Raw genomic sequence first — 22,762 nt, forward strand, 5'->3', positions numbered from 1 at the left:
CACCCAATCGTAAATTTCCCTCCCGGCTTCCGTAGCAAAACGACCGCCCACATCTCGTTCTTCCATTTGATTGGCAAGCGAGGCGGACCAATGGCGTACTGTGAAGCCTGCGTACCTTGAATGGGAGCAGAAAGCAGGCTGCCAATGAGATAGTCAGCTTGTTTCCGTTTATGTGTTAAAATAAAAAAATCCCATCATTTGGTTGCCCTAGTGACACCCGAGCGGCGAGCGACCAATCACGGACGGCTGGGGGATGCGTATCCAGGAGGAGAATGAGCCGGATGTTGTTGCCATGGTAACACAGCATCGTCGTCGGCCTGTTCAAATTTCAGAATGGTGGTCTTTATTTATTGATATTCACCATTACAGGATGTGTTGACAAATCTGCCATCATGCTGGGATATTTCATGTAGATGTATACCTGCGCATCTATTGAGATGTATTTAAGCTGCCACAGATACTATATTACTACTATACCACTGTCTGTATACATTTGGTTATTAATTGTTCTTATACACTTCTCAGTGAAATTCCTTTCACTCACAATTTTAAACTGAATCATATGCACAGGTCTAATTTATGTTCACTGGATTCAGAGATAATATAAGTTTACAGGGTGGACCAAAAGTATGTAGAGTATATGATCTAAAAAATATATTTTATTACATTTACACTTCATTACTTCAGGTACATTAAACAGTTCAATCTCCTAAAAGCAGCTCCACACAAATTCTCAACTGCATCAATTTCAATAAGGCAGTGGCACCTTTTCCTTTCTTCTCATCATTAAAAAAAAAAGTAGATTTAAACAGTATGCCAACATTTGGCTCGCCTTGTATAATGAGATTAAAATGTGTAAGAACAAAAAACAGTAGATGACAAAATTGCCTTCACTTAGACAGTGTTTATTGACAATATTAGACTTTTTATAGACTTTAGAAATCACTATTCACATGAAATGCATACACAATAAAATAAGCGCCACTATTATGAGAAAATGAGGACAAGTTTAAAGTTAGGCCCGCTCATGGAACAAATCAATATTAATGTAGCCATTTATAGCAGTACGACATCATCATCATCATCATCATCATCATCATCATAAAGCATTTCTGAGGGCTGAGTGACATTTTTAGTCTCCATCGGCCATCATTTCCCAGAGTTGTCTTCTTCTCTTTTGACAAGCAGAGTGGAATTTAATGCAAACGTAGACATAGATGAATAAGGCAACAATCACAATTAAAAAAACAAACAAGAAAAATAGTCTCTTTTCTGTTATATTGACTGCCGTGGAAGAGATTCAAAGAAATGTTCCACATCAGAAAATCTCAAATCGAAATGATACTGATGTTTGATGGATTCACTAACAGTGGATTATTTACTGCAGTATGTTTAAATTCCACACCACCATACCGAATAAGTGTTACTATGCACTGGATAGTTTCAGCATAATAAAATGGAATATGTGACAAGTACAATCACAGCGACGACAGACATCCTTAGTTTGTGACGAGTAAGATGAAAGATGAACGCTTATTACGCTACCACGTACAAAATGCACTTTGTTACTTCAACAATTCTATGGTCTTTTCCTCCCGACACCCTGAACACCAAACGACGACTTGTCGGAGGCAAATGAGATCACTTTCCACTTGATTTAATTTTTTTTGAAGGATCTCAACTAAAGTAAGCTTATATGAAGTTACATTCACGGACAACCTCGGAGTAAGTTCTGGCGCGGTTAACATTACATACATCAGCATAAAAGTCTAAGAATTTGCAATTTAAAAAAAAAAAAGACATCATGGAGAGGAAATAATATAACGGCTTAATAGATTGTCTGAATTAATCAAACATAGTCGTGTTTAAAAACAAAAACAAACAACGGACACTTAGGATGGGCATATTCATCGATTAATTGATCTTCAAGAATTGTATGTAATTGACTCGGTTAATTAAAATCGTGTCTCGAAGCAACTGAGAGTGAATGAAGTGCTGTCGAAGACAGGGTTCCACACATTTTTAAACATGTCAACCGACTTATTAAAATGTGTGAAAAACCTCCTCACTTTGCTTCATTTTATTGTGTGCGGCGCTCTCGAGATGAACACACCACAGACAGAACGACAGCGCCGCCAACAATTGTGAGTTTCCTGTCCCGAAACAACCGTCGGTGTTGACGCTAAGATTTGCGTTTGTGAATATTGGACTGGTCTATGATTTACGACTGTCAAGGACCGTCTGAGCAGCTCCAGGAGGAAAATATATACATAGTAGTTAAAATATATATTACACTTATTATTATTAATTTTTTTTAAATCGTTTTAAAACGTGGCAGGCCTCACACTTGACGAAAAAAGAAAAAAAAAATCACCATGTGTATGCTTACTGCTCTTATGTTAACACCACTGAAAATCGTGTCTCCTGCCTTCATAGAACCACACAGAAAAGGCCTCACGATCGTAACTATTGAAAAGTTCCACGCGTGCCAAAAACGATGGCACAAGTCCTCCGGGCTGCATTACTACGCTCGATTTGACACCGAAACAGGAATTTAGAAAAATAAACAAGATCAATTAATCACTTTTCCCCAATGGCCAATTTATGAAATGTTGTCAAATGCCCATCCCTACTAAACATTTAAAAAAAATTGTAAAATTGAGGAATAAAAGTAATGTCCTCCATCTTGTCAACACTTAACGTCCTTTAAATTATTCTAATCATCTGCACATTCAACTACTTTAAGAAACATTGTTGAGTGGGCAGAGGAGAACTAGTCATCTTAAATATGCAATAAAACAAAGAGTAGATAATAATTTGTAATAATAATGAGGGTACATAAATATTCATAAAGGTCTTCGCAAAGCATTTAAGACGTGTTCACGACTTTCTAGATCGGTTTTGTTTATTTTTATTTTTTTAAATACAGGACAATGTAATTCGGAGCCCCTTAAATATGACAACTCTTTAGGCACTTGTAACATTCAAGACTGAACGGTTACAACATTAGTTCAGTCCTTGCAGGACCACACTTCTGTTTGAATATACATTGAATAAACTCATGGTTAAGTAAAACGCCAATCATTCTGACCCATCATTTAAATAGATTATTTTTTTTTTTTAAAGGGGGGGGGGGGAACAAAAAAAAAAAGTTGAATGTGTGCCCTTGGAGAGCACATTCGATTGGGTCGACAGCGGCAAACAGACTTTGAATGCAATGCAAAGGCACACCAGGTGGAGGAGCACTGCTCACTGTGGATACGAGTCTGTACACTGAGGGCCATCTTTATATTGATATAATTTAAAATAAGTGCTTTTCACTAGTAGCTAATAAAACAATTTAATCTGGCACAAGGTCAAACAATCATTACTGTTACAAAGAAACGACGCATTCAAGAAAGTGGACAATCTCGAACATGGTTTGCGACCCCTTTTTACGACGGGCACTGCCATGATGAACACACATCCAACGTGACTATTTACATCATTAGAATTTCAGCTAGCAATTCTATCCGTTAGTATCTTCCAGTACATTGCTGGTTATATGGTTCTGACTATTGTTACTTTTTCCCTAGTTGCTTCGGGGGAATAAATACACCGCGGATGATTTACAGTTGCAAATGCGTGTACAGTATTATGTCCGTGCGCGGGGTCTTGTTATGTGACCTTAATGGGATACCGTACTGGTGATGCTTGATCAGCATGCGGCTGGCTGCAGGTGACGTGCGCCACTGTATGTACAGACGGGCTTCGCTGGATCTTTGTGGCACTGAGTCCTGGTTCTGGTGGTTACTTGAGAATAATCTGTTTCAGAGAGAGGGACCGGTAGAAACATGACAAAGTGCTCTTAAATATCCGTCAGTGTTGTGGACAGAAGAAATTTGGATTAAATATGCACCCCCCCCCCCCATTTTTAAAAGGGACATGCTATTCATTTCTGATGTTTTTAATATTCAAATAGTTGGCGGAGAGAAGATATAGAGCTATTTTCAAGATGCAGAACTACATTGTCTGAAACACTATCATGAAGAAAACAGCGAGACAAAAACTGTGCGCGTAAAATATCCCACAATTTTGGGGGTATTTTGACGGGAGCATGTCACCGTTATTAAGACACCTGGAAACTATTTTAACGTGCGAAAGAAATGTGGATTATGTCTCCTTTAAAATGGTATCATACCAAACTGTGCTTGTACTGAAATCTTGATGGGGACAGCGTCTTTAGCAACACCAACAATGAATACTGCCCAACAAATTATTTTAAACATTGTAAAGTTGTATTAACGCGGAGGTTTATTTCAACTTTCGCGATAGGTAATAATTAGGTTACGATGGAGATAAATTTATAACCTTGAAACTGCGTATGTTGGGACCACAGTAACCCATTTTGTTCATGCAAATTCCGATTAGTTGAAAACTGCATGATCAGTCACAATAAAAAATAAAAAAAATCTGATCACGTGATCAGATCCGGACTCTATTTAACTTTTGTTGTTTTGTTTTCAGTATATATTTTTTTAGAGCTGTCAAAATGAATAGATTAATCGACAAGTAACCAATGATCAAATTAATTGACAAATATTTTAACAATCGAATAATCGTTTGGAGCCACTTTTAAATTTAAAATTGTCCAAATCCTCTGATTTCAGGATATCAACAGTAAGTGTTCACGGATTTCTGAAAGTCATTCATGAAAGAAGACTATCTTCTGGGTTAAATCAAAATAAGACATTTGGAAACATGTTTTTACTTTGCAAAACAATGACCAAACTCATAACATAGTACAACATCAATCCACCTTTTTTATTTTATTTTTTAAAAAATCACTACACAAATACAAATTACGAAATAACCACCAATCACTGGTTAAAAAACAGTAATCGGGGAGAAAATGTTTTTTAATACACTTTAATGTAAAATTAAAATTAAACTGATTAGTCCATTAATCGATTGAATAATTGATAAATTAATAGATTATAAAAATATTCACTAGTGACAACACTAAGATTTTTTTTTTTTTAATACATATTTTCCCCACAATTTTGCCTGGTGTCCAAACTGTATAACTTTTAGTGGGTTCAGATTAGGAGGTTCCCCTGTACCTCCTCCGAACCTGTGAGAACTTTTGTGAAATTCTGCAATCTGGGTAATGTGAAAGACATTGAGAAAAGCAAAAAGAAGTGTGAAAATTGACACACAAGGTTTGCCGATGTTTCTACAAGTGTTGCCGATCCTAGAAGAAGTAGCTGATCGACGGGCAACATGAAGCTCAATGGCAGCCGATGCAAGCAGGGATACAAAGCGACTCCTTCAATTTAAAAGAGCCCAAGGTTGTCTTGACTAAAAGCTTCGAAAGGAAAAGAAAAAAAAAAAGGAGCAAACCTGATTGGCTGGTGCTGTTGCTGCGTAGGGGACACTTGTGGCGGGAGAAGTTGCTGCAGAGACACTAGCAGGCGTAGCACTGTACATCATGGGGACTGGCTCAGGAAGGGGGAACCATGGAAGCAATGAAAAGGCAGGTGGAGCATTATGGTAACCATAGCGACGTGTGTCTGTCTCTTATTTTTGCCAGGCAAATACAAAATGACGTTAGCAGCAAAGGCGTCACTGGGTTAGAGCTGCAGCTGGCATGAGATTACACAGCAGAGCAAGGCAGCGGGATGAATATAAAGAGAGGACTGATCATAGGGACAATTAGGACATTTATTTGACATTTGAAAAGCAACAACACCACTAAATATTACCAAAGCTTTTTCAAATATATATTTACCAAAAATAATACTGTTGTAAAATATCATAAGATACACCCGTCAGCAATGTTAGGCACACAAGATAAAAGAATCAACTCAATTAAAAACAACATTTTAATTAAAAGGATGACAATTTATATGTATCACAAAAAATTGCAATGTCAGAAAAAAGTTAAATTGATTTTAGTTGAAAATTGTTCAGTGAAATTTATGTTAGATTCATTAAACGCAGTGAAAATGTCCTAGTTAATTTCTATATTTAAAATAATTTTCACAGTTTCTCAGGTAATATTGAAATTTAAATTTTCACTGTCTAGTGAATCCATTGAAAGTGAGTTTCACTTTTTAACAATTGGAACAATTTGAATTTACTGTAAGTTATTGAGCTGCTTCTTTGAATCAAATTCAAATATTTAATCATGTTTTTTCTGAAGTAGCTAAATAAAACAAAACCTTCAAAATCAAAACCACAATTTCTAAATCAGCAATCAATTTAAACATTTCCACAGCTCCGTCATGACATTTCATGGTCGTGTAGTGGTTTACGAGTGTTTCATTTTTTATCCTACCACAAGGATAATGCCTATTCAAAAATGATACTTCGAAAAGCTGAGGTAATATCTAACGGAATATTAATGCCATGGAACAAGAAGACATGAGTGCAAAAACAACATTGAAATAAAATGTGTGTCATCTGGAGTGCAATATGATTTTATGTTCTAGCATTTGAGTGAGCGTCACCTGGCTGACGATGGACGATGTGAGGCAAGTTACTTACCGACGCTGTTCGCAGGAGTCATGCACAAAACGGACCCTGTGTGGGTAACAATGGAAAGAGATGGAATTTTGAAAACATTTCTGCTTGTTCCTCTAGTTATAGTCAACTGTACAAGCTCAGAGGTTCTTATGAAAAAAAAAAAAAAAACATTCCAAATGACAGTCGGGTGGCCAAATAAGCGGTTGTCATGTCAACAGCCACGTTGCTAGGTAGCAGCCATGTCTCGGTTGGTCCTGCTTGCTGAACGGCAGCGTGCGTCACATGATTGCACCTCGAGCCAATGACATTGGCGGCACACCCACCCTACATTAACAGCTGCCTGTCTTGTCCTCAACCGCACAAGCAGATTGTCAACACCCTTTGTAGTAAATGGACATTTATATTCTGCAATACTTACAGTGCCCTGTACTGGACTCTGTTCCCAGCCTGCCTGCCTGACTTGTGCTCTTCTCTTGCTGTCCTGCTTCGGATTCTGTTTCCTGCACCTGGATTCCTCCGATCCTTTCTGAACAGCAGCCTTTCCCTCCAGCCACAACAATATCCACATGTGACAATACATATCTTTGCGCAGCTGTGTAGCTCTCATACCTGCATGTGGATTCTCCTCACAATCCTAACCCTAACAAACTGTCGCCATCATAACTCCTTTGGTTATACGTAACCAAGTGCATCACAAATTCTCCTTATCATCTTTGCGACTGCACAATTGATCTCTTTTAATCCGACATCATTAGATTGCTACACCTAATGGCAATGAAGGTAAACGCATAACAATGTACAGTCAAAGTTCCCTTAGCGATTCTCTGACCGAATAACAGCCCCACGTGCTCATTTCCGTAGGGAAAACCCTGTTCGAGTGAGTCGACGCGTACCTGCGGGGTAGAATGCGGCCGCGTGCTGCTGCAGCTGCGAGCTGGCCAGAGCCTGCTGGTAGTGCAACAAACTGGGGCTGAGCAATGAGCTGGCCCAGTTGCTCTTCTCCAGAGCTGCCCTCTTTGGTAGCGGTTGCAGGATGCTGTGGGGGAAACCCTGCAACGCAAAACAAGGCGACTCATTTAAGCACACATTTGTAATTATTTGTTGGTCAATTAAAAAAAGAAGAAGAAGAAAAAAAGACTAAACAACAAATGTATCTGTTAATTACACAGCATGCACTCATGGTTTCAGGATACAAATACGAATGGAAATAATGTATCACATTAACTCTATTGAGATTGACACAAATGAAACTACAGGAAGCTCACAGTGACGAAAAGACATGTTATCACAGTATCATTTACTGGCTACATGCAAAGCAAAAGGTGAAAATACCAGGTCTACAGTTGCCTCGAGGGGTCGCTTCATTGCTTTGGCAGTCGACTGAGTCTTTTAAGAGCAGACAGCGAGCACATGATGGCAGTGGGCCAATGGGGGGTCAAGCGTATTAACATACAGCAAGCAGAGGTGCATCATGGGGGACAGCGTTGTGCATAGATGAGAAGGGGGAAAACAAAAATAAGCTGAATGTAGTATACCACAGAAAACACAGTTTGCATGCACAATAACCACTCGCTGTCTAACGATAAACACCTGGCGGTCAGCATGTGCCATTTAGTATTCAGTAGCTTTACAATTCTACAGATCATCATTCTACATACTGTTGCAGTCTTTGTTAAACACTAAGAACAGGAGCTGTTAAAGAATATGGCAACATGGAGTAAACACAACCAGCATGTGTTCATGGGAGCGATGCATTAAGAGATGGGCATAATAACTGCGTAGCTCATTAATCGATTGTTAATTGTGTAGAATCAAGTGTCTATTAATTTGTCCTTAAAATAATTGAGGCAAAATGGAGTGCATGGCTGTTGCTGCTGCAACTGTTGATTTAGTCTCAACTAATCTGTGGCCTGAAGAACAAATGGGACAAATAACACTGACTAGTATACAGGAGTTCAGAACAGATTTTCCCATCCCTCGATTGCAACCCGTGAGTTTATCCTGGCTAGTGAAGTTAGCGTGCAGGCTAGTGGTGTAAGCATGTCTGCATCATTTGATTTTTGGAATACATTCACGTTTACCTATTTCTATTTTTAGACAAGAACCAGTAATCTACTTGATTATATTAATTAGTATCAAGCCAAGTTAGGCCTGCATCTGTGGTGCAACGACATAAAAAAATATGTCATTTAATTGTTACTTTCCCCCTATGGTCAAATTTAGTTACGTGCCCCTCCTTACAATGTATACACCATGTCATTGAAAATAAAAGCGGAGTTACACAAAATACATAGAATGTTGTAAAATATCATGACATAACGGACTATGTAGCTGTGTTTTCAGACGATCAAAACGAGAGCCACGTTAGGCGTTTGAGTGCAACAGCAGCTATCTCATATTTGTTTGGTACATAACAAGATAGGAAGATAAAATTAGACCAACTACATATTAGAGCCATGCAGTAAAGTATAAGTGAAATGGAGAAATAAATATGATGGTTTACGTTCAAACAACACAGATGGTCTATGGAGAACATGTATAGCACACGTAACAAAGAGCACATTTTGGTTAAACTATGACTTGCAGTCTGAACTCAGTTTATAGCTTAATACAAATTCGACTTTACATGTTAGAAAGTTTGTCCTACAATATGTCACTTGTTGTTAGCTGCCATTAAACATGAATTCATTGAGCTCATTCTTAGGAGAGGGACGACACGGGTGTCTTACCACGGCTGCAGCTGTGGCCTGGGCCGCCATGGCTGTCTGATGTTGACCGGACTTAATTTTGGCCTGCAAGTGTGCAGGCGGGTGAAAATACTTGCACTTGTCGCGGCTGCAGCGACTCTTGATGTAATCCATGCAAACGGTAACGGTGTTGTCGACGGTGTCGATCATGGGGCTGTCGCTGGGGTGCGCGAAGCGGCAGTCGGTCTCACCCCGAGCGCAGGTACCTCGCTGGAACTCACGACATACCTGCAATCACAATTCGGCTCATTTGGATACATTTTGCAAACAGCTATTGCATAAGCAGTCAACAAACCGCATAGATATCAAACTTAGAACCAGATCACAGACTCATTTAACTCTTTCACTGCCATGGACGTTAAAAGACGTCAAGTAAAAACCTACGGAGGGCCGCCAATGACGTTAAAAGACGTCATCCAATTTTTATTTTTTTTATTTTTTTGAAACGGGTGGAGGAAAGCCTTGGCCAGCTGTGATGAAAGTTTCAAGCAGATCTAGTTAGCCTAATGACTATTTTTGGCCCCTAGATGGCAGCAATGACTCTCTTTTGACAAGATTGGGTAGGCGTCAGTAGAAGACGTGAGGCGGAGCTAGAGGGGACAATGGCTGGGGAAGGGAAGAGAACATGGCGACTGGTTGCAAGCAGCTCACGCTCGAGCAGTTTTTTTCAAAGACGAAAAGCATCGACCAACGCTAAAGAGCACATTGATGACGACGATGATCATCATCATCGATGATGATGATGGTGACTCCGAGGTTGGAAGCATTGACGCGGCAGTAGAAGACGTGAGGCGGAGCTAGATGGCTGAAGAAGCAAACAATGACGACCGGTTGCAAGCAGCTCACACTTGGGAATTTTTTTCAAAGACGAAAGGCATCGACAAACGCTAAAGAGCATATTGATGACGACGATGATCATCATCGATGATTATGATGGTGACTCCGAGGTTGACGCCGAAGTTGGAAGCGCTGACGCGGCGGCTATGACGACGTCATAAAGGTTCACGGGCTAGCGGTGCTAACACCGGAAAACGCGGAGCACAACCGAGCACGCTCAGGCGGACTTTCAATCGGACGACGAAGAGTACCCCGAGTCCAATGCATATTCATCGGAGTAGTTGGTACAGTCTGCTACTTGGTATTCCCCGGAAAAAAAGGCCGTCAAGAAAGTGTAACGTCTGCACGTGAAAGAGGCCATCGCAGGGAAACTACTCTGTTGTGCAAATCCTGCTCCCTCTCCTTGCACGCAGGGGAGTGTTACAAAAAGAAAAACTGTATTTGAAACATCCACATAATTGAAAATAGTACCACAGTTGCACACATTTGTAAATAGTTTGCGAAATTGTTTTGTCAAATTGTTACACTGTTGAATGGAAATAAACGTATTTTGCAATCTAAAACACTTTTTCATTGTTGGTGGTAAGTGTTTTACAGAAGTAAAGCACTGTTTAGGTGTTTGTGGCATCATTCATGGACAAAAAGAAGTGTAGAATTCACTAGAGTGCATGAAATAACATCGTTTCGCAAAAAGCTCTTTTTCTCCGCTTTTTGTTTCAAAACAGAGCATTTCGGTGAAACTAACCATTTTCTATTGTTGATTACTGAAAAACGGAATAACGTAGAAATAAACTTTTTTTTCTGATGAAAGATGAGAGTTCAATCTTTCATTTGGTAGTATGTGTGTTTCCATAGTCCAACACAACATTTTCTGTGGACCTTGACAGATCAGTCAAAGTGCTTAAATCGGCTGGCACTGGCGACATCCCGTTTCTGAAAACGTCTGGCAGTCAAAGAGTTAAGAGCCAAGTTATAGATAAAACAGTAGGGATTTTTTTTTATTTTGATGGCAGCCGAGCTTTAAGAACGTTTTTGACCACCACATTTTGACATAGGAACACATTATTTCTATTTCAGTTTTTCTCCAATGGCTTTAAAACCCAAACAATCAGATGTCAAGCAGTGTGTTAGATTGGAGTGGCTCAACTTTACCTCCAGTTTGTCAGTGCGCTGGAGCTTCTGGGAGGGCGAAGAGGAGGAGGAAGAAGGTGAGCTCTGGACCGTGACGGGCGGGCTACCTGAAACAAGAACCTGGCTGCTAGGGAGCATGTCTGTGGGAAGCAGGCCCATCCCGTGGCTTAGGGGCGTCAAGTAGGAACCGTAGCCGAGACCAGAGTTAGTGCCAAGACCCTGTGTCCCAGGAAATGAAGGCTGTGAAGCAATAGGGCCAAGAGAGGTGGGATTGCTCTAGCTCAAGGTGGGGGACTCACCACAGACTGCAGACTGGCCGTAGGGATCATGATCTGCATCTGCTGGGCAAGCACCGCAGCTGCTGTCTTTTGCTGGATGAGATTGTTGCGGCCGTTTATTTCCAGCTGGGTCTTTAAGTGTGAAGGCGGATGGAGGTACTTGCAGTTCTCTCTAGAGCATCGGCCCTGCATTCAGAGAACAGCAGCAAAGGAAGTACATTAAGCTCCTTTTATTTCATTTTCCACTGAAGACAAGTTTCCAGGCAAGGTTCCATCCTCGGAATCGACCATCAGGGACGGTCACCATTCCACACTCCTCCACAGCGGCAGTGGTGTCATTAGCGAGCTCATCGCAGTGACGTGGCATCGAGTGCAAGCTTATGCTTCACACGTGTGAGGAAATCATTCGTTTTTGGAGTACTTTAGAGATCAAATCGTTTTTTTTTTTTTAACTGACTCCACGGCCAGAAAGAGTCACTATAGGCTTCCTCTTAAATCTGCACCTGGTACTGTATGCAGTTGACTAAATAAAAGTGTCCCTCTAATGAATGGCTTTCCGCAAATAGACAGCTGGCACCTTACCCTCTGCAGAAGATTAATTAGGGTCTCCCCTCTAATTAAAGCCTTGCCTCCTGATAGAGGTCTGATTCTCTCTGCAGTTGATTAAACAGAAGCCTTGCACTAAAAAAAATGCCTTACCAATGAATAGACGACCAGTACTCTTTGCATTGGATTAAATAAATGCATCCCATCCAATAAATGTCTTTCCCTAATCAAGGACTGGTGTTATTTGTAGCTCGGTTAAATCCTCTTCTCTAAAAAGTATCCAACCTCGAAAAGTATTCTCTGCAGGTAGTTAAATATTCAAGGCCTCCCCTCTAATAAATGCCAAGCCCCCCCTAAATAGCGGCCTGGTATTTTCTGCAGCTGATTACTCAAACGCCTCCCCTAAAAATAAAATGTCTTGCTACCAAGAAAAGCCAGGTACTCTTTGCAGTTGAACAAAACAAAAGCCTACCTTCTAAAAAATATCATTACCTCCAACAGAGGATGAGCATTCTGTTTATAATTAAACATCAGCAGCTTCTTTAATAATGCATGAAAATGTTGACTCACAAAACGCGAAGCAAACCCATTTTATTTCAAGCCTTGCCATACCGCTAATACGTGCCTGGTCCTCTCTGTTGATAATTAAATAAAAGCCTATGGACACTATATGAGAGAATCCTGTCAATTTGTTAGGAAATGACCGAGTACAATTGTTGAATTGTGTGCTTGTCAACAAAAAGGCAGACAATAGTCAACTACAATACTTTGCATGAGCATCTGTTAGCCACATGAAAGAAAAACATGTCTTCACACTCTTAACCTGGGTTGTTGTGCGGCTGGCTGACATCTACAAAGACATCAGTGCAGGATGTTTGTTTCAAATGAAAGTCATGGGACGCTTGCTACGAGATCACATGGCATGATAGATGCCATTAGTGGACAAGCCAGCTGATAGCCGATAGCCACCAAAACCTCAACTTTCCAGCACAAGTAGCAGTACTGAAAACTGTATAATGTGATCTTTCTTACTTTTAGCGAGTCAAAGCAGGCGATGACCCTCCCGTTTTCCACTTGGCAGCTCTTTGGCGGGTGAGCAAATTTGCACTCTTCGTCACTGCGAGAACAGTTCCCTCGCTGAAACTGTCGACATACTTCCAGGGTCAGCCATTTTGTGTCTCTCCCCGACGCCATGTCCAAAGGTTTTTGATCATAAACTGTTTTTATTATAAGACAATCACGGTGCTGAAAGCGGAAAGGCCGATCACAATCCTCGACTAAAACAAGCTGATGAGTCCTCCATGAGTTGGAGCAAGAAGGATCAGAAAGAGGGTCGCTGAGCTTGGAGATTACCCATCCGTCATACACCACCACTCATTGGCTTTTCTTTGGAAATTATGCGACCAGTTGCTTCTTTACACCATTATCCTTCTTTGATGATGTGAAAAATAGTGGCCCCCAAATGTTGTTTCTGGCCCAGAAGGAAAAACAAGCTTTCCTCCGACTTCAAGCTGTGGTTATCTTCTTAAAGGCACTTATATTGGTGATCTGAAACACACACAGAAATAGAAATATTACTTGATCATAGCCACACATGTCCACTGAAAAATGTTTATGGATTAACAAGGTAATGTACCTTACAAGGCCAATAGCAAATAAGCTATTTGTCTAAATACTTTTGAACAGCTAGAATATTGAGGTCGCCTGCATAAAATGGCTGGAATTCCAAAATGGTATTTTAGTAAAATTTTAAAATAAAACTGGAGTTTGACTTAATATGAATGTTTGATGATCCCTGTTGTATTGTGACTGTATCCGTAGCTCATAAAGTTTGGTGTTGAGCTAAGCAAGTATTGTGTATTAAGCCAAGTTTCTTTGTAATGCAGTCATGAATATGGTTTCACGCTTGTTGCAGTAGCAGCAGCTGTCGACAAGGACACACTTTTTGAGATATAACCACGGACAGAACATGACCCAGATAAGGAACTAGATCACGAATGCTCAAAACTTCCTCAATTTGTTACCAAAGATAATGCAATCGGTCACTTCACAACTTTTCTCACATAAAATACCCCCCTTTCAGATCCAGATCAGATTCAAGCGGTAATCCAAGTGTTTTAGACAGACATCAATTTTCATCAAAATCCAGTTACTATTTTTTTACTCTCGAGTTGCACAATTGGGTTCTGTGTCATGCCAGTGTAAATTGAGTAAAATGCACAAATCGCATTAAGTCTGCAACTATACAGAATGCAAAGCAAAAATCGCAATTTTCTAGGGGTCCTTCACTGACGTCGATGTACTACAAGTAGTGTGTTCAGACGTACTTGGCACGTGTCAATCACGTGTTGCATCACGTGTTGAATGAGTCAGTTTATGCTTCCACCATGAAGACTGTGCGCCTCTTCTGCACTTAAACAGAACAAGAGGAGCCACTTCAATTGCTCAGGAAGCAAGTGGGCTGTGTTCACTCCCACAATGGCGCAATGGCCCATTTCTAACTGCGAGTCGCTACGAAAATCCCAAAAGAAAGAAAACATCACCTGCCTGCACAGTTACTCCCAATTCACACCGACTGCGGAACGGACGCGGTGCGTTTTCCGTACGGCCGGCGCAAGGAATAGAAAGCATTCGAGTCTGCATGTCAATTCACACATTTTTCCCGGACGCTGCATGCGGAACGCTTGCAAATTTTTATGAAGCTTAAGAAATTACACGAGGCGGACAGGAAGTCCAGTATATTTCAAAATAAAAGCATTTGTGAACTCATTTTTGGGGGGAGGGAACCTAGCTACTAACTACATAGTATGACATGAGTCGGACATTTAAGACAAAAAACAAAAAATTAAATTAAACATGACAAAATAACACTATTTAAACACAAAACGTACTTACCCATGCTACAAAAGCCAGAAATAATGTCCGAAAGCATATCGATGTAACAACAGACAAGTGTGGCTATTGTATACAAATATGACTCTATATACACGGCTGTTATCGCGTGAACTCAACTCTCCAGCGTGAACCCCCGTCGCCGTGTGGTCTGGCGGGTGCAGATTTCCGGATACGCAACGCACGCGGTTTGAATTGCAGTCCGTGCGGCAGCCGTACGGAAAAACGCACCGTGGCCGTTCCGCAGTGTGAATTGGGCGTCAGACCTCACTTTGAGCTAGATTTAGCACGAAAACTACACATAGTAGTATGGGAGATATAAAGAAGCATGGCTTTACTACAGATGACCCTGAAATTGCAGACCCTCCAAGTTTATTCAGGTCAACATGGGACCTTTTGGCTACTCGGTTGATAACAGTGATGGAAATATAGTCAGTAAAACCTTAGACCAATTGCCAAAGGTAATTCAAACTCATTTTCCAAGTCACACCGAGGACCAACTTAATAATAATTTATTAATAATAATAATAATGGTCAATATTTGTATTTGTTATGTATTATTGCTTACTTACATGTTGCGACTGCCCATTTTTGACTGTGTGCAACCTGGGTGTCTGTGCATGTGGTTTGCTTCATGTGTTCGGGTATCTCTCTCTAGAAATCGCTGTCAATACAATGCATCAGAATTTGGCACTTGTACAAAGTAAATCCTGCCTTCAGAAAAAAAGTTTGGCAAGAAGTGTTGTGGCAAATCTAATACATTTGTGACAATTAACGTTTTACACAACGCTTAGTTAAGATCGACCTCAGTCTATAAAGAAAACAAAGTAGGTAATACAATGTTTAAACACACGTGCAGGGCTAGTCAAACACAGAACAGGATACACACTCCTGTTTTGTACACTTAGCCGTGGGACACACAGGAAGTTGAGGCTGGAGGGGGAAATGGATTAGCTAGCATATAAAGTGCATTCTGAGAAGTTAGCTTGACAAACGCACAGGCTTAAGTTTTCGCTCGCATTGGTTGACCCAGAGCTTACTGTCGCGAGTCATCGTGAAATCCCGGCGCACACAAGAGAACATTCCTTTGGGGCACAAGTCAGGAAATGAGCCAGGGCAACCGACTTTACCTACCCAGCTGCCCTCGCTTATATGCAGCACGCCCGTCCACAACTTCAGAGGCACTGAGGCACAGATTTAAAAAGATCATATGAAAGACAAACACAACTCAGTGGGAAAAATACATTTTCTCCTCGACAACAGGGATACTGGAGCGACTGAGTCCAACATTCCCAGCCTCCCCCCCCTTCCTGCCAGGAAGACCCTCCCAGTCTGGAATGGACCAATTGGAAACAAGAAAGGGATACACAGGGTGAAAGCTGTCTGCAAAACACTGCTGCTACTTGGAATAAAAACTTTCCTTTGCAACTGATGGAATATTCCCTGCCACTGGAAATCATCACATTTGAATGCAGAAGTGTACATTTTATTTCTGATTTTTTACATACAAAACCATGGTAACTTTTAGTAAGAAGCACATGCTTCCTCACAGAACACACCAAGAGTTTGTTTCCTTTTAGTATGACCATATGAGGCGTTTCCTCTGAAAAAAAAAAGTACTATTTGCTAAGCCTGCGAGGTTAATGTACAGCTCTAGCCTCTCAATCTGGAGACAATTTAACCCCTATGAAAACAATCCCCTGCTTTAGAACAGATAACATAATTGTGTTCAAAATGGATGTTCACGGTGCACTAAATGAATTATTTCCATTTCACGCGGAACTGTGACGTACCCTGGACGACATGACACTCAGAAGACACAACGTCACTATTACGACGTCAAAAGGCCAGTTTAACGTCACGGGCCTCTCATGTACATCAGCACTATAACGTAGGGCGTGTGTTTTTCTTCAAATGAGTCGACAATAAAAGATACTAATTCTGACGTAGCATTTAGCATTAGCGCCGCCAAGGCTGGGCCCACGCGCACGTCATGACGACGTGTTAGCATTTAGCATGCTGCTAACTCCGATTTGCCAGGGGCGAGAAGTTGCTTACCTCATCGCCGCGGATGAACCGCTGTCCGCGGGGTTGGTGGGAGCAGAAGGAGGGGAGGGGGCGCGAATTACACCGCACCGCAGCGCAGCTCGGACACGGCGAGTAAAAAACAACCGTGAGGCCGAAACAAGCGCTCCACAACCGCTTGATGTTAAACGAAACGGTAGCTAAAGTGTCTCGTATAACTACGTGGACGTCATTTTCCAACCGCCATTACTTTGTGACATTACACAGCTTTGAGCAACAAGCTCTTGACAGCTTACTGTACAGTCGTTGACGTTATGTCACGGAGGGGTGTGGGGAAGTACTGCGGAACTTTAAAAACGTGAATAATTCATTTTAGATCGTTTAGCATTACCTAAACCAGAAAAATATGTACTTTAAATTTCAATATATAGTATATTAAGCGTATTCAGTGAAATATATATATACATTTTACAACGTCTACAAATGGGCACCCCTCTGAAAATAGTGTGGTTTGGTCCACACGAAAGCCAGGAGGCTAGAAGGGCAAAGGGTTTCCTTGTTACCAAGGGAACAGCAATAAATCCATGTGAGATTTGTTTTATTTTGTATTATTATTAGCATTAAAATCATTACGACTCTTCTATTTTAATATCTATTTTTTTTTTCAAAATCTTGCCATGGTGAACCCGTACTGATAGAATGCATTGTTATGTAGTTAACATTAAACGCGCCATTATGAACAGTAAAACCTGCACACTGAAATAAGATTTATGCATTGCAGATATGATGAGCGGATAATATCTGACGACAATGCACACGGTGTCTTAGTTTAACGAGTCTTGTCAAGGTCAAACGAAACAGATGCTAACACTACAGGGGAGGAAGGATTTTGCTGATATGTTAACAACAGGGTGCACTGTATGAATACAAATTCAAATGTGATTATGTGACATTATGGTGCTTTTTTCCCCTTGATGCAAGATTAGATGAAGTAGAATGTGTTCCATTAACATTCAGTGTTTTTGTTTGCTGTTATTTGGTTGTGTTTGGTGGCCTGTCTCGAATTTGTATTAAATACATATAAAGAAAATAATAGTAAATATTGTAAATATTAGCAAAATATTCAGTCATAAGTACTGTATTCTTAAAAATAAATATAATAAGAATAACAATTCAAAAAACGAACTAAAATGAAATATCCAAATACTAAAATATTCAAAAATACTAATACATTATTGATTTTACTATAATATAACTACATTCATAACAAATTAAAAATAAATAATAAATATAAACACTAACATCATACCAACTTAGTATATCTAATATCAAACTAACAAAATAGAGGAATGACCATATCCGTCCTTTATTTTACATTTGTCCTAAATTCCTTGATTTAAAAAAAAATCTAATAAAAATAAATATTAATAAGGGAATTATAAACAAACTAATGAATTATCAAAGCACAAATAAAATAAAAATAATACAAACACCTAATTCTATAATACTACACACTTGTCTGTGTTTTTTTAAAATACATATGCGATCTGTCAGCAAACAGGAAATGCAGCATGCATTCAGTGTCACATGCCGAGGTCAGCACATTGCTCCCTGTGAGGAAAAAGTCCCTGAGTGAATGAATGAGTCATATGACCAAAAGAGAACAAAAACAATGCATGACATTGTTCCTCATGTTTTATCTCCCACATATAAAAACTATCTCAGACTTTATTACTGTTGGAATATGCGCTTCCCTATCCTTAAAATATATAAGGCATATTTTGTGCAATTTAAAACAGTACCCAGGTGTCTTAATAACATCAGTCGCATGATTTCGTCAAAACACCCTAAGGAGCAAGAATTACAAAAACAAAAACACTTTTGGGCTAACAACAGTAAAGATTAGCAAACAAGCAGAATAAATAAAGATGTTAGGAAAATTAGAAGATTCAGAAGTGACATGGAATTAGCATTTCTGCCCAACATATATGTTTAATTGATTGTATATTTAAAAAATACAATACAATACAATAATATAACAAAATAGCATACAATAAAATACATTTAGTGCTTTAGAAATGATCTATTACGAGTAAGTCATGCTTCCAATGTAGCAGCCATGGCTAGCTAGCTAACGTTGGCTTGTTTACAGTGCTAATGCTATCGTAGTATTGTTTGTTGACGCTTCTGTGACTATCAGGAATACGTACTTTATATAATTGCATGCCATTATGAATGATGTTCCACAATCACACTCATGCACTTTAGCGCACTTGAAAGTGGATCTGGAACTTCAGCCAGCCTAAAACATCATGTCATGGGCGGACACATTTTGTGTGTGGGTGGTTATGTACATTTGCCCAATTGTTAAAACAGTGGGGCAGACCCAACTTTTTGTGTACAGTACAAGCCATATATTTAATTTTCCCATAATACGTACATTCCCTTTAAAGATTCATGATTCATGCCTACTTTGTTTACTTGAAACACTTATCCAGCTTGATGCGTCTCACTGCTATCCAGTTTCCTGAAAAGACACATTTTTGACAGTTGTAGTGTGACAAGGACAAGCCTCTTGTGACATCGCATCCAGGGTGGACTTGGCATTCACGACACATGCCTACTATAAAAGGCAGGATTATAAAGCAAAATGTCTTTGCATCCATTTTCTGTTGCACTCGTTCGTCCTTGTTAAGCTTATGAGTGAGCTGACATTTCGGTTAGAGCTACACCCAGACAGTTACTTGGAGGGCACAAACAAGCTTTCAAACTCACATTCATTACACCTATGGACAATTTAGAGTTCAATGAACTTTAAATGCATGTTTTGGGAATATGGGAGGAAGACTGAGTAGCCCATGCAAGCATGGGGAAAACATGTAAACGCCAAACAGGAAAGCCATAGATGAGGATTAATAAATATGTCTAATTTTAATAGTTTTATTTGCTTCTCTGGTCTTGCTTCAAGCTGTTTTCTCACTAGCATTTTATACTGCATTTTATACAGTAACAATTTTTTTTTTCATGGATGAGAATGGCTGCAATTCTAAGAAATGACCACTAGATGGGAGTGTAGTATTATTTTTGTATTACGCATGGACTCTTGCGACGCTGTATTACAGAGAAATTGCTGACGCAAAGCATGAAGTTAATGCATTATTGTGGGGGTAAAAATATACAATGACATTAACAAAATGCCAAAAGGAGATTTATTATTTTTCTTTAAAAAAATCTACAATGACATTAACAAAATGCCAAAAGGAGATTTATTATTTTTCTTTAAAAAAATATTTTCTAAAATTATTTGTCATAATACAACAAGAAAGCAGATAATTTTGAACTACAACATTAGGATGGTTGTATTTTGCTTTATTTACTTAACCTTTTAATATTTAATATTACATATTTGTATACTACAAAAAAAAGAAAAGAATAAAAGAGCAAAGTTGATCCATTCTAATGGACATCAGCTATTTTTAACCAGAACCATAACAATCCCTTTACATGTAGCCTATATAAATTTATAAATATCTTCTTTTTGGAACATCCATCCATCCATCCATTTTCTTAAACGCTTTTCCTCACAAGGGTCGCTGGAGCCTATCCCAGCTGGCTTCCGGTCAGTAGGCGGGTTACACCCTGAACTGGTTGCCAGCCAATCGCAGGGCACACAGAGACGAACAACTAAATTGAATCCAGGCCATTTAAATTTGTGAACAAGACCGCACATTCATCACATTACCCTGTTTATTTAATAAATCTTTTTTTTCTTCTATTTGTTGTGATATGAACAAGTCAATGTTCCTTGCAGAATGAGAACCATATGGAATCAGCAACTGGCTTTTTCTGCTGACTATAAAAAGCGAGGGAACCCCCCCCCCCCCTCTTTTTCCTGAAAGTCATTAAACGCTTCCTACGGTCAAAACATTGGAGATAATACAATCATACCATCTGTGCCGCAGCCGGCTGAAAGAAATGCTAACCATCCGTGCAGCGCAACCTGAAGGGAGGCACAAGGTTTTACATGTAATGGCATGAAAAATATGTTCAAATAGAGGCCACATAAAATGTCCCACCTCAGTGATCTCTTCATGGGAAGGCAGGAGAAAAGTTCAGATCCAGAGCATCCCACATCATGCGTCAAAAACGGATGCTGGCCATGTATCGCTGTTCATGGCTGGTTGGTGATGATGCAAGAGGATAATAGTGAGGTGTATCTGGCTTTATTCTGTTTACATTTGCCTAATAATGCTACAAATATGAGCTACCTGTAGACTCATTAGCTTTGTAGGCTAAGCTTGTTAAGCGCCGTGGACAGTAACTAGTAGCTTAATGCTAACACCAGTACAGTCGACTCAAAGTCAAGTCTTTTTTCTCTCTTTTTTTAAAAAACAATATCTCCTATTATACAGCCCCACAAGTCTAAACGCTGGTACTGTTTGTGGAATATGAATTAAGCATCAAAATTTACCTGTTTTTATCCATCTCAGGAGGCGGCTATTTTGACACTTGCTGTCTCTTGAAAATGACATCACAGTTCTTAAGCAGGTAAGGACCAATCACAACTCACCTTTTTGTCTGGGTTTGGTCATGTGTGGAGATTCAGATTTCCCATTTGTAGCTTGCATTGTTAGCTTAGCAATTGCCGCCATATTAGCATAATGGTAACATTTTGGCTAATAAGCTAAGAAAGTTGCGCCTGTTGATTTTTATTACATTCAGCACACTGTGTGGATGACCACACACTTATATATGGTCTGACCAAAACAGCAACACACACTGAAACATGTAACAGTTACCTAGAGGAATTAAAAGTAAGATTTCCTACATGTAACTAGCCTTAGCTAGCACCAAGAACTGTCATTAGTAGCATAACATTAGCGTTTTGGCTAAAGGGCTACCAACATCATGGCATTATTTGACCAAGGCGTGCCTGTTGATTTTTGGATGAAGTCAGCACAGGTGAATGTCTCATGAAAATGTCAAACCTTTGTTATGTTATTTGATTGGCCACTCTGCATTTTGGGGATTTGGCTTAGTGAAAATACCACATTAAGATGCCTATTGCCAAACAAACAAACAAAAAAAAAAGAGCTAATCTACATGTGACAAACATGCTATGGTGGTGTATAAAGGAAAAGCCAATGTTAAACAAACAGCACAGCATCATTGTCATTCAATGCATTTATTTCTACTCATAAGTCTTTTATTTTTTTCAGGTGACAAGAAAAATGGCAGATTAAATGTCACACGCCAAAAAAAGGCAATTCATTTTATCACGAGACATTTGAACATGTACAGAAATTGTTACACAAGAGAACACGCTCTCTTTTTTCTCTACCAACACAATGACGTGTTGGTGAGACATTTCCCATCAAGCAGCCATGACGTTCTTCTTCACCTTTTCAAATAACAGAAATTTAAAAGGCCATACACACTTTGTGTACAGTTACAGTACATACATTCATACCTACATACTCCACCATAACGGTGACCTATAACCTGTATGATATAATTGAAAAATTGAAATTGTTTCCTTCTTTCATATAAGCAACTGTGATTATGTGGTTGCGCATGTGTGCACACCCTCCATTTATGTGCCCCTGATTAACCTAAAATAAAGTTCATATGTTCTAGTGGGCTTTTTCTGACATTTTTGTAGTCACATCAGAAAGCTTCCTCAGTATCAGTCAAGAGAAGAGCATAAATGAATGTTAATCAGAGGCACTTAATATATTTATTTATTTTTAAAAACAATCCCATTCATACAGATGCTGTGCACACCTGTGTTTAATTTTA

The 22,762-nt window shown here is 39.5% G+C and overlaps 1 protein-coding gene across 8 annotated transcripts; it reads right to left on the bottom strand.

Moving 5' to 3' along the window:
* Positions 1 to 884: 884 nt before the first annotated feature.
* Positions 885 to 21,485, bottom strand: LOC144060451 (muscleblind-like protein 2a). 8 transcript variants are annotated; one of them, XM_077580037.1, is made up of 13 exons: positions 21,435 to 21,485; positions 21,040 to 21,140; positions 20,912 to 20,963; positions 13,079 to 13,594; positions 11,522 to 11,686; positions 11,244 to 11,441; positions 9,237 to 9,482; positions 7,840 to 7,893; positions 7,401 to 7,557; positions 6,926 to 7,051; positions 6,529 to 6,564; positions 5,383 to 5,477; positions 885 to 3,804 (listed from the first exon to the last, which is right to left on the bottom strand). In XM_077580037.1, the coding sequence occupies exons 4-13, from the start codon at positions 13,238 to 13,240 to the stop codon at positions 3,790 to 3,792; spliced, it is 1,254 nt and encodes a 417-aa protein (XP_077436163.1). In that variant the 5' UTR covers positions 13,241 to 13,594; positions 20,912 to 20,963; positions 21,040 to 21,140; positions 21,435 to 21,485; the 3' UTR covers positions 885 to 3,789. The 8 variants fall into 8 exon arrangements, with proteins under 8 accessions (XP_077436163.1, XP_077436162.1, XP_077436164.1 ...); XM_077580036.1 differs by lacking the exons at positions 20,912 to 20,963; positions 21,040 to 21,140; positions 21,435 to 21,485 and adding an exon at positions 16,997 to 17,269; XM_077580038.1 differs by lacking the exons at positions 20,912 to 20,963; positions 21,040 to 21,140; positions 21,435 to 21,485 and adding an exon at positions 16,073 to 16,218.
* Between the last annotated feature and the right edge of the window lie 1,277 nt (positions 21,486 to 22,762).

The sequence above is a fragment of the Vanacampus margaritifer genome, chromosome 11 (assembly GCF_051991255.1).
Source record: "Vanacampus margaritifer isolate UIUO_Vmar chromosome 11, RoL_Vmar_1.0, whole genome shotgun sequence".
NCBI classification, from domain to species: domain Eukaryota; kingdom Metazoa; phylum Chordata; class Actinopteri; order Syngnathiformes; family Syngnathidae; genus Vanacampus; species Vanacampus margaritifer.